This window comes from Ictalurus punctatus, chromosome 29, assembly GCF_001660625.3.
Source record: "Ictalurus punctatus breed USDA103 chromosome 29, Coco_2.0, whole genome shotgun sequence".
NCBI lineage: Eukaryota > Metazoa > Chordata > Actinopteri > Siluriformes > Ictaluridae > Ictalurus > Ictalurus punctatus.
Window position 1 is genome coordinate 1,208,805 of NC_030444.2, and position 12,500 is coordinate 1,221,304.

Sequence of the window (12,500 nt, forward strand, 5' to 3'; positions counted from 1 at the left end):
AGAGAGAGAGAGAGAGAGAGAGAGAGAGAGAGAGAGAGAGAGAGAGAGAGAGAGAGAGAGAGAGAGGAAGTAGTGAACTCTGAGAAAACTGTGGGAGGACGCAGAGGGCAGAAAGTAGAGAGAATAAGCAGATGACAGTAAATAAGAAAGGGAGAGAGAGAGAGCAAAAAGGAGAGAGAGAGAGAGAGCGAAAGAGATGACTCAGTCTTGGAAATTGTCAAGAGCGCATGGAGAAGTAGAGAAAGAGAGCGGTCATGTCTGCGTCAGCTAAAACCCGCTAATGCGATCAAGATGAGTGTCTGCCGCTGCCGCTGCCTCTCGCGCCGCTTCGCGCGGGCTCTATTCGTCCTTCTTTTTCAAATTCTCAGCCTATCTGCGGCCTAGTCAAGAAGCAGCTATCACACCTGATCTGAGAACTTGAACATTTTCGAAAGAGAGGAATCGGACGGGAAAAGGAGGTCAAGGAACGAACAGAACAGTTGGCTGTTCTTGGTGCAAGTTCTACAAATGAAGACCTAGTTGACGCAAATCGCTTCCTGGTCATGGAAGCCTGGATCTAACGCTGAATGGGAACACTTTGAAAGCGCCAAGACAAAGTTCTGGTTCTCGGTGAGCATTGGTTCTGTCACTCGTCATCTTCTTGTGTTTCTCTCTGCTCCACATCTGGGCGGTAGAAAGCTCACCCTGGATGCGTGCGATCTCAATGTCCCAAATGAGAGTTGTGTCAAGAGTGATCTCACCCCCTGAATGAGGACAGAGGGTAACAGGTCGTGACATCACCAGCACCAAACATCACCGACCGACAGACCGAGACACCAGCGAGGAGAAAAGACCAGCGTCGAGGACACAAGGTACTCATCTTCGCTTTCTTTTATTTTTTATTTTATTCGGTCGTTCTTCAGTAGCCCTCCTCTATTAAAGATGCTGAATAGATATGCATATAGCCGGAAGGAACAGAGCAACCTCCTCCTGGGATCAACCAAGTAACCAGATGTTCCCTGCAGAGAGATTCCACTTCACCAGATGTGAGAGGAATGCTCTGATTAGGGAACGACTCCCTCGGCCGCTAACCGTCAACTCTGAGATCGTCTCCGAGCAAGCCGCTAACCGCTAAATCCGCAGAGATGTCAAGAACATCACGAGCTCCTGCTGTTGCGGCGCGTAGCCGAGCTGCCTTCTCATTTGTCACCCCATTTCCTTGGAAAGTTCATTTTGGAACTTTCCAAACTTTTAATGGGGAGTTAGCTCGCATCTGGAGGCTAAGTAGCGCAGAGCGGCGCAGTGGAAGGAGAGCGGTGCGACGTGAATTTTCCATTTTACTATGGAAGGGGTGGAATTGAAACACGTACCTGGTTTAAACAGTCAGAAGGCTTTCAAAGACGCGATGTGACGTGTTGTGTAAACTCTACAGGTTTGCACACGGACGAAGTTTTGGGAAAAACTTTTTTTTGTTTTTGTGAATTGGCTAAAATAGTACTAATATGTCCTTATCTTGACTTGCCCTATAATCAGCACCACCTTTTTCCTTTTCATCCATCTACAGTAATCAGTAATCACTCTGTCCTGCACAAGCTTGCAGTGGATCTGGAGTCTATCCCAGGAATAGATCCTGGTTGGGACACCAGTCCACACACACACACACTCTTTCACACCACCTTTTTCCAGTGTTTCACTGGTGTTTTTTCTTTCACTCACACGCGTATATTAATAAATGCCAATCAGCTGTAAATTACCAAGCGTCACGCCCACAAAACTCCATAAAAGGCAAAGCTAAAGCACAGAGAGCTAAAAAATGGTGATTATATTGCATAATATAATATATAGAACTTCCTCTTTATATAGGGTGCCATTACTTTTGTCCCAATTCAATGGCTAGTGCTATTTGCCTTAATTTCATATTTCTTGTGCAGGATTTATTAAACTAGTATCTTAACGTTTTTGTGTTCCTTTAGTCGAGTTGAGTCTAAGCGGCTCTGCAGTGACTAAACCATGTTCGGCTTGTCCCGTGTCTCTTGTTTATGCCCTGGATCATGAATGAACCTTTTATCGTGTGTTGCCTTGTATTTTAAGGACCGTATGAGAGGAGAACTGGGTCAGAGTTTGTCTATGTGTACAGAGTGCTGAATTGCACAAAGCTGTGGTGGTTCTTTTTGAATAGCTGTTGATGACCACGTAGGGATGATGTAGATGATTAAACTTGACGTTAAGTGCTATGCTCACATCAGACATCTGTTAAATTTGTCAGCTTTCATGGACGAGGGACTGGAAGGCATCTCTGAATAATACAGACTTGTCTCGCTCGTCTCCTCGCTTGCTCTCTTTCATTCTCTGCTTTTTTTTTCCTCCCTCAGGTCTGCTTTAGCACTTTGTGTGGGCATCTGTAGCAAGACTCTATGGAATAGCAGAGGTCGTCGGCCATGCCTGTAGCCTTGCGCACAAGAAGCTGGGAGGATCATGTAACCCCACACTCGAGGAAACAGTACAGCTATGACGACCTTGATCTGGTTTGTTGCCAGGCAGGTGTTGGAGGCAGTGGTTCCCCCAGAGGTCGAAGACAGCGAGAGAGATGCGCATCGATGCCAGAATGTTGCCGTCATCGTCCTGGCTTTGAAAACTGTCCTGGGGAATACATGACCAGGAGGAGGAAGACATTATCTGGTACATTTAAGGGTATAGGAGCTAGCTATGAAGGTCAAAACAGTCAAACGTTTACCAAAGGTCACGCTTTTGCGACGACCAGAAATGCAACGGCAGACGAAGACGTTAACCGATCAAAAGCCAGTCCATCAAGTCACAACCATTCAGCATCCATTTCCAACCACTTGCTTTATGAAAGCCTTGATGAAATACATAAGAAAGATGAAGACATCACTATCAAAACGATGTCCACATCCTCTGGCAGTTCTTCAGCAAATGCTGCAGAAGGACAGGCCAAGAAAATGGATTTCACTACAACAGCTGAAACCAAGGATGTCTCCAAGGACGATGTTGAAATCAGCTTTTCTGAAATTCTCGCGAATAATGAAGTAACAACGGAATTAACAGGAACACCTGAAATAAACGGCGAGCCAATGGTAGAAGACAACATTGGTGATGCTGTCGTAGAAGCAAGCATGCTAGATCACCAACAGGTAATGAGGGTAGGTGTAGAAGCAACAATCTTGGTCAATCATGGATTTGATTTGGAGGCTTCACTTGTACCTGATGATCATAGTGATGCCATCACAAGTACTGACCTGACCACAGAGATCAAGCAGTCTGAAGCTTCTCAAATTCCCAAGAATAGCGTTGTTCCAGATGTTCTCAATTCTAACATTTCAAACTCTAACGATGACCAGGTATTCACAAGCGAAGAGGTTCTGCAGGTTCACAACCTCAACGCATCGACAGAACTTGAGTTTTCCGCCTACGTATCCGAAAGTACTAGTAATCCTGACAAGTGCAGAGAGTGCGAGTCCAAGCTGGACACCATTCACGAGGTATCTTTTACCGAGTTGGGGGAGGAAACACTGGGTCTGCTGATGGAGGACAACCCAACTTTGGTGGATCTTAAGGGTGCTGGAAACATTAAAGGAAGTTCTGTACAACTGGAGATGCAGGATACCCCAGAGGCAGGATTTCTGGGAAACGACATCACTGGGGTCTCAGCGGACTTCGAGTCTTCGTTACAAAGCAGAATGGAAGCCTCTGATCATGTGATGATTCTTCAGACAAGTCCAAATATGGATGATGTAGAGAGAGACCCCAAACCTGAGGAAGTTCCTGTCAGGCTCCGAACACGGAAGGTAAGATACGCTGATTTGTTTACTGAATTTGTGTTCTTTAAACAGGGATAATGAGCTTAACACAATCAGTCAGTCATACAAACCTCAGTTAAATGGAACAAATATGTGGAGGAGATCATCAAGAGCAGGATTGCACCTTCCTGCTGTATCGTTAATCCACTGGTTTGAACTTCCTGTGCAAAGCTTCCATCCACGAACACCGCATGCAGAAATATGATTGTATGGAAAATGAGATGGTAAGTTTCGCCTCGGGTGAAATGTTCTACTTTTTATGCATCCTATTCATTTTATTGCATCTCCATAAAAATCCAATTTCAGAGTCGTGTTTTTTTTGTTCTTCTCTGAACCTGATTCGTCTCATTGTGTGTGAATTTGAGGAAGCTAAAGAGCATCAGAAAGCATGACGACGACCTATCTCACACAGCTTTGATACAAGAGTATCCTTCTCACACGAGAAGGATAAAGTACCAGAGTTTTTTTGTTTTTTTTTTTGGAAAAGTTGCCAGAAAGATCTGATCCCGAGGACGATCCAAGTCGTTCTCCAGGCTCCACAAACACACATTAGTGTGACTTTTCTGAAGCCGTTGTATGTAACTCATCACGTCCAGCTAGCAAGTTGGAAAACATTGACATCATTGCATGTGCTTGCATCAGTGGCCTGGGGGAACGGTAAAAGTCTCGAACCTCGACAGGACCAGCATTGCGAGATATAAGATGGAGCTGAAGTTCCTTTTGTAGGAAATAAAAGCATCGTAGCATTTAAAACCAGCTCATGCTGCAGTCCAAGTCCAGTATATTTGTGTGTCTGCCAGGGTTGGTCTGCTCCGTCTGTTTATCCTGACATATTCCTCCCACTCTGGGGAGCCACTCCAAAACACAGCCATTATTTAGAAAGGAAGCCTGCTCGTGTTTAGCGATGAATCGGTCCAAACACAACACAAACACAAACGCTAAATAACTGCCACTTATTTTTGAGTTTTAAGCTCGAGGATAATTGGTCAAATTCTTTCACTCAATGTGTTGTGCTTCTTGTGAGTAACAAGGCCATTTAAGGAGTCCCCGGGCATCAGGACTCAGGAGACAAAGGGAATTTAGGCAAAGAAGAATAAAGTCTAACCCTAGGTCTGAAAGACAAATTTTTAAAAAAAAAAACATTTTTTTGAGTGTTTTAACCATTAAGACTAAATGTTCTATATACAGCCAATGATGGACTACCTCGAGGAGTTGCTCGGAAATCTCAGAACCAAAGATGGGGCATGATGGTCGAGAGGAAAGGGTGAAGAACCATCGGTCTAATCGATCTGCTGCTACGTACATTTTGTATTTATCGTGTGAGCTATCATTGTATCGTGGCAGCTACAGAATAGCATTCGTCTAGTTTGGATCCTCAGTGTTTGAGAGATTAGGAATAAAGCTGTTGTTTAGGGTTAGGGTGCACCAAGGAACATGGGCGAACTAATCTGACCTCAGTGTGGGATTTTTTTTACGTTCTATTTGAGCTCGAGTGAAGAATTTCAATCCATTCAAGTGTTGTTTTCATAAATATTTCATCCTTTCAGAACTAAGTGAAACACTGTATTCAGGATTACAATAATAAGAAGAATAATAAATACTATGTTTAATTTACACAGCGCCTTTCCAGAGCTCAAGGACGCTTTACAATAGTAATACGATGATACATAAACAGTGTTTCGGCGTCTTTGAGGCTAATGAAGGGACGGAGGCGAGCAGCACGAACGCTCGGAGCTTCACAGGTGAGGGAGGGATCAAAGATGATACCTACTTTTTTTTATTTTTTTTTTACAGTACTAGATGGTTTAACGAGAGCACTATCGATGTCACAAGTACATCATAGAGGATATTTTTAGTAAGTGTTGGTGTTCTGATAAAATAACGATCTCAGAGATAAAGAACCGGAGTTAAGCCATCCTTTTATTTCATTCACACACGATGATTATACATCTCTGCTGGAGGGGTGTGTGTGTGTGTTTAACTAAGCAGAACTGATTCTTACTGTAATATTGAATGTGTATGGATACCATTTGTTTGCATTCCCTCAGCCTCCGCACGAGAGAGAGAGAGAGAGAGCAACAGCAATGAAACTAACGAAGCTGGAGTGATAATGATGACAGTAATAGCAATAATTGTACATTCCATAATGAGCTCTCTGGGGGTTTTTTTCCCGTCCATTTGGCGCTTTTAGTTTCAGCTGGTGGAATGTGCTGAAGCAGATTTGTTTCGATTTTCCGATAATGATGTCACTGGGGGACATGTTTGCAGTTACCTGTTGCTTAATTTGTTTATTATTTATTTATTTATTTATTTATTTATTTCTTCTTTGCATGAACTTTTGTAATGTGAAGATATCTTCCTGGCACTAACAAGACATAGCTCGAGTTACATTTGAACACGAAGTGGAAATGTTCGTATTAACGTGATTATCCACTAAAATCTTCTCATTAAGGTTAGCTAGAGTGGCTTGAACTTGGATAGTTATATAAAGTATAACATCCTGGACGTCAGACAGTGTAGTTACGAGGCTGTCTATCCCCAAAGACGGTCCACTGAACAAATGTAACTTAAGCCCTGCCCCTTTTCACTCAGTAGTTCCTCAGTACTTAACTGAACAGGTGTCCGAGTCCAAGTGTAACTTCAGACAAACACTTCCAGGCCACTTCCTCGTTTCACAGTATACAGTATAAACGAACCAGTTTAGCCAGACATTGCGAAGTCTTGCCGATATTCTCACTGTATGTTAGGGTTAGCTTTAACAGGAATCTTGTCAAACATTAGCTTCTGGATGGATTGGAGCAGTGTGAACTACTTGCACCTTGCGTTGGATTGTACGTATGTAGGTATGGTGAGGACAATAAATTCAGAGGTGCCAACATTTATGGTTTAATGGTAGCATTTACGCTGATTGAGTCATTGCTACAGTTATACGGAGATACCGAAAACGATGCTTTTCTTTGCTAAAAGTCATCTGGTATCTTTGGAATGGGGGAGGGAGGACGCGGGACGTGAAAGACGTGCATTTGTTTAATTTATTTAGGCGAACTTTGGTAAATATCAGTCTTGTGAGGACTGATAGATAGAGTGGAGCTAGGAGACCCACACTGGACCTTGATGTTTTATTACTTTCTTGATATACATTTGGAAAAGAAATTGAACTTGGCTGTTTTATCCGCTAACAGGGAGGCTAGAGTAAAATTCATATTCTCTCTCTCTCTCTTCCCACCTGATAAGGTTTTCTTGTTAGCAACATTGCTAGCACGTCTGTAAACGTCAGGTTGAGTCGTCTAAGTTACGCTTATATGCTAATTTTTGCGCCTCAAAAGTCACTTAGTCCTGTTTTTCTCAGCGCTAATCTGTTAACGGAACAAAAGACGCATGTTTTGCGTTATGCGTCTTGGGCTTAGAGACCAAATATGCACAAGATTCATCATATTTTCCTTCAGAATGCAAGACTATGAAACGACCATTTCATTTTGGCGTGAAGACCTCAGCGGGGAACGCCGCGGAATTCCAAAAGTCCTCTCTCACACACACACACACACACAGTTTCCATCCCACTGAGAGACATGAGTGACTCTCGTGAGAAATAAAACGCACAAAATATGAATGTGAAGCTAAAATGAAGTTTAAAAAGCGGATTAACCTTATTAACCTTAATAAAACAAAAAAAAAAACCTTTATTAAAACCCTAATCGTGAGTCAACGGTGTAAAGACGCAGCATACTATACACGATAGCACAATAGCCTGCCTCATGTGCGCGCGTGTACAATGACATTTGTTTACTTATTTATTTTTGCCTTCTTTCTATTTCTCTGGGTAATTTATTTCTCAGAAACAAAACCAAATATGGTCAGAACAATTTCCCTAGACATGGTTAGAGATAAGAAACACCTCATTATTATGATAATACTGATAGCACGCTCGCGCTAGGCCCCGAAGTGACAATTTCCTGCTTATTAGAGCTGTCCAACAGCATGAGGCGACAAACACAGGATACAAACAGAGTCCAGAAGAGTCAGCCTGCAGATTAGACGCCACGTGATGTGTGTATTTTAATTATTTTTACTTCCTAGATGGATATCTGGAGGTTCGAAAATCAGAAAGTGACTGCTAATGGCAGCACGCTAGTTTACATGAGCTAACCTGACAGGAATTTTTACCAAAATATTCGTAAATTTGCCCGCTAGCTCAAATGATTTAGGCTGGCAGGATTTTTAAATATTTTTTGTGCTTGCTAACCTGACAAGAATGAGCCAATCTGAGCTAATCGTAACAGCTAATGCTAACTCACTAGCTAATATAACCGAAAGTCTTATTTGGAAATTACTCGACTAATCTAAAAGGAGTTCTGAGTGGATTTTTATATCTTATTAACTGCTAAACCTAAGCAGCTAGCTAATATAATCTGACAGATGAAATCTGAGAGGAATGTTCAGAATTCACTTCATTGTAAGCCAGTTAGCTAAACTGAGGTAATCTGAAAAGAGTTTTAAGTTATATTCATATAAATATACATATTTTACTTCAAAAGGTTAGCCAGTTAGCTACATCGTGTTAAACTGACAGGATTACTAAAGATTTTTTATTCTGATAGGAATCTGACAGGAATCTGAGAAGGAATGTTCTAAATTCACTGTAGTGTGAACCAGCTAGCTAACATGATCTAACCTGAACTGATTTCTGAGAGGATTTATTTATTTATTTATTAAATCATCTTCATAAATGATCGCAATCTTATCTGCGAAATCTAACCAATCAACTAGCATAACCTGACAGGAATCTTAGAATTCACTATACTGTGAGCCATCTCGCTAACGTGAGCTAAAAAGGAGGGATTTCGAAGAGGATTATTTTGTAATCATATAATCGTAAAATGCTAACGCTAACTAGCAGCCCGACCGGATTTCTGAGAGGATTTTTAAGTCTTGTTTAGAAATGTTCAGGTTTCACTGTTGGTGTGAGACAGCTAGTTAGCCTGAGCTAACCTGACAGGATTTTCACTATAAGAACTATTAACTGTTATCATTCTAACCAGACAGCAAACATGTACAAATCTTAAGATAATGATGGAAGCTTGCTTTTCGAACGTGATGCTTCTCCCAAACGTACTCCCACAGACTCCGACTAGCAGAGATTTCCCTGGGAAACAGGAAGCAAGGGGCATCATGGGATATGCATCACTGTGAGAACTCTGTGGCCTCTAAGTGACTCTTGGAATGTTGCTATGATAAGCTGATGACAAATAAATAAACAAATGAAGAAATCCCCTGAATTGTGAAATATGCGCTAGTCAGCATTGCTGTTATTGTTGCTTTGCTAACGTGTTGTCTGCTTATTGGCAGTGCACACAGCTAGCATTTATTTTAGACTTGGTGTGTGTGTGTGTGTGTGTGTGTGTGTGTGTGTGTGTGTGTGTGTGCATGGTAAATCGGTTGCACACCGCAAGACTGGCTGGCATCAGCAAATCCAATAGCTTTGACAGGCTAATTCAACGCTAAATGGCAAATAAACGTACAAGCCGTCACAAGATATTACGGAGGAACAGCAAGAGGCTGGGGCGCCTCACACACACACACACACACACACACACACACACACACACACACACACACACACACACTTCAGTACAGAGCTAGCAATCAGCAGAACCGTCGACTTGATGTGAATTCACTGAAACCAGAAACCATCAAAACAACCCAGGTATAAAAGCTACACTGCTTCCACGTGGGTTCTTTAAGAAGTTATAGGTTCCAGGTGTACAATACAACCCTGATTCCAAAAAAGTTGGGACGCTGTGTAAAATGAAAATAAAAACAGAATGCAATGATTTTCAAATCTCATAAAACCCGTACATTATTCACAATAGAACATAGAAAACATATCAAATGTTTAAACTGAGGAAATAAAAAGTGGGGACCCTAATGCAACCCCGTCTTTGCAAGGATGCTTAACGCAACCCCGTCGTTGCGAAGACATTTGACACCGCCCTGTTGATGCATAGACGTTTGAGGTTGTGATGTCGCTGCGAGGACGGTTGATGTCATGATGTCATTGCGAGAACATTTGATGTCGTTGCGAGGACGTTTGATGTCATGATGTCGTTACGAGAATGTTTGATATCATGATGTCATTGCGAGAACATTTGATGTCGTTGTGAGGACGTTTGATGTCATGATGTCGTTGCGAGAACGTTTGATGTCGTGATGTCGTTGTGAGGACGTTTGATGTCATGATGTCGTTGCGAGAACGTTTGATGTCGTGATGTCGTTGTTAGGACGTTTGATGTGTTGTCGCTGCGAACACGTTTGATGTCGTGATGTCATTGCGAGGATATTTGACGTGCTGCTATCATTACAGGATATTTGCAAACGCAGCATAAAACCTCTAGGACAAAAATAAACGAAAACTCTCCAGTAGGGGGCGCTAAAATGCTGTTTCGTATAAATTCAGTACAAATCTAGAAAAGTCAAATGAATCTAACTCTATATTGACTTTATTTTCCTCTTTCTATCCTCTTCTGTAAAATGCTAAGCCTGACGGTGTTTGTGTTATTACTGAGAAACAGTGTTCGCCTGTAACTCTCCGGTTCATATGCAGAGCTGCTCGGTTTAATCCCCCCCCGCCAGATTAGTTTTCCTCCCGAAAACAAGCCTCATAGCTTTGGGGTTGTTTCAACATTTTTAGATTTTAAGTGCTGAATAAATAATGTAAAGTGCTGCAGGATGTAGAAACGGTTTCAATCCGGGATTTAAATCCAGACATGAGCTCTCAGGCGTCGACTCGGCGTCGATCTTATTAAACACACAACTGAAATGTCAGAGGAAAGGTTAGCACTGAGAGATGTGCTCTGTGTGTGTGTGTGTGTGTGTGTGTGTGCGCGAGTGAAGGTATTTGTCTAAGGAGTAAGGAGTGTTTCATTCACGTGTGTTAATATCAAAACTCCACTAGAGGTCAGTGTTTGTGTTAGAAAGGAGAGCGAGTTTGCAAAAACGTGTTTTGTCCACTCGAACCGTCCTCTTCACAGTGCGTTGAGACGATATAGACATACGTCCAATTCCAGGTCGATTCATAACATTTCCAGTTGACTGGAACTTCTTAATTATTGCCCTGATGGTGGAAATGGGCGTTTTCAACGCTTGTGCTATTTTCTTATAGACACGCCCCATGTTGTGAAGCTCAACAACCTTTTGCTTTACATCACAGCTACATTCCTCGCTCTTACCCATTGTTATGAAAGACTGAGAGAACTTGGCCTGTGTGTTACCTCATATTTATACCCCTGTGAAACAGGAAGTCATGGTTGAACAATTTCCTGTTCCTACTCACCCAGGTGTACAAAAAATATATATATACACTTCAAATATATTTTACTTATGTGAATTCATAAAAATTTTGCACACCTATGTTTAACAAATATTTTTCTTTGGATAAACCTGCATTTCGTTTTGCAGTTGTTTGATATCCATGAGAGCGGAGTATTGTTGTGAATTTTTTTTAATAAAAGATCAAAATATTAAACAATAAAGAAAATTTTTCACAGCCTTCTTTACTCATATTTACTAAGGGTGCCAATATTAATGGAGGGCACTGTGTGTATATTACATGAAATATAATTTAGACACTGAAAGTACGGCGTTTGTGTTCTAATGGAGGAGGTATGCCCTCTCTTTCTTTTTTTGCTCACCTCTTTCTTTTTCTTTCTTCCTTAACTCTCCGTTCTCTTTCAGTTTCACACTTTTTCTTTCTTTCTCTAGGTTCTTTTTCACGTTCTTTCTTTCATTCTTCCTTTTTTCTACTCGTCTGGTTTCAGTTTTTTATTTCTTTTTTAATGCTCTAGTCTCCTTCACATTTGCACTTTTCTTTCATTCTTTCTTTCCCTTTATTTATACTCTTTTCTTTACTTTTCATTCTTTCTTGTTTGTTCTTTATTATTTTTCTTTCATTCTTCTTGCTTTTTCCTTACTTGTATTTCTTTTTGTATTTTCACTTTAGTCTCCTTCAACTAACTCTTCTTTCTTTCTTTCTTTCTTTCTTTCTTCCTTCCTTAACTCTCTAGTCTCTTTCACACTTTCTTCTTTTTCTTGCTTTCTCTAGTCTCTTTTTCTCTTTCCTTCTTTCTTGCCCTATCTAACTGTGGGCAAAAAAAAGGAATCTTCCTGAAAGGAATCTTCCTGAAAGAAACTCTGAAGTGATGGACAGATTTTGGTGTATTTACGGGTTTCGAGAGAACAGTGTTCGGCGTTGTTGCACGGCCTGAGACGGACAAGTGTGTGTGTCGTTTCAGAGCTCGCGGGAGGATAAAGAGCGGGAACGGTCTCAGCTGGACTCCATGGTTCTGCTCATAATGAAGCTCGATCAGCTGGACCAAGAGATCGAGGATGCTTTAAGCTCCGCCCCCTCCCCCAAGGACACGCCCACTGCGAAGAGGCACTTCATTTCTGTGAGTCAGGAGCTGTTTGTAGCAGTGCTTGTTAATTAAAAACTCCTTTATAAATAAAATGTCTTATTAAATGAATATTATTATTATTGTAAAATACGATGATGATGTTTATGAAAACAGGAAGTGGATTTGGTGTCACTGGATGGAGATGGAAGTCTCTCAGGGTCTTTGCGTTCCCTCAACGCTCCTCATCATCAGTCTTCATCATCGCTGTGTTCCGTCAGAAACAGGGTGAGTGGAATTACATTATTTATTATTT

The 12,500-nt window shown here is 41.5% G+C and overlaps 1 protein-coding gene across 1 annotated transcript in view; it reads left to right on the forward strand.

Moving 5' to 3' along the window:
* The first annotated feature begins 2 nt into the window (after positions 1 to 2).
* dlc1 (DLC1 Rho GTPase activating protein) overlaps positions 3 to 12,500 on the forward strand; it is a 66,933-nt gene continuing 54,435 nt past the window's right edge. Inside the window, exons 1-4 of the mRNA XM_053677744.1 lie at positions 3 to 851; positions 2,352 to 3,785; positions 12,086 to 12,241; positions 12,362 to 12,472. Coding sequence (XP_053533719.1) covers positions 2,418 to 3,785; positions 12,086 to 12,241; positions 12,362 to 12,472 — 1,635 coding nt within the window. The 5' untranslated portion in view covers positions 3 to 851; positions 2,352 to 2,417. The remainder of the gene's footprint in view (positions 852 to 2,351; positions 3,786 to 12,085; positions 12,242 to 12,361; positions 12,473 to 12,500) is intronic.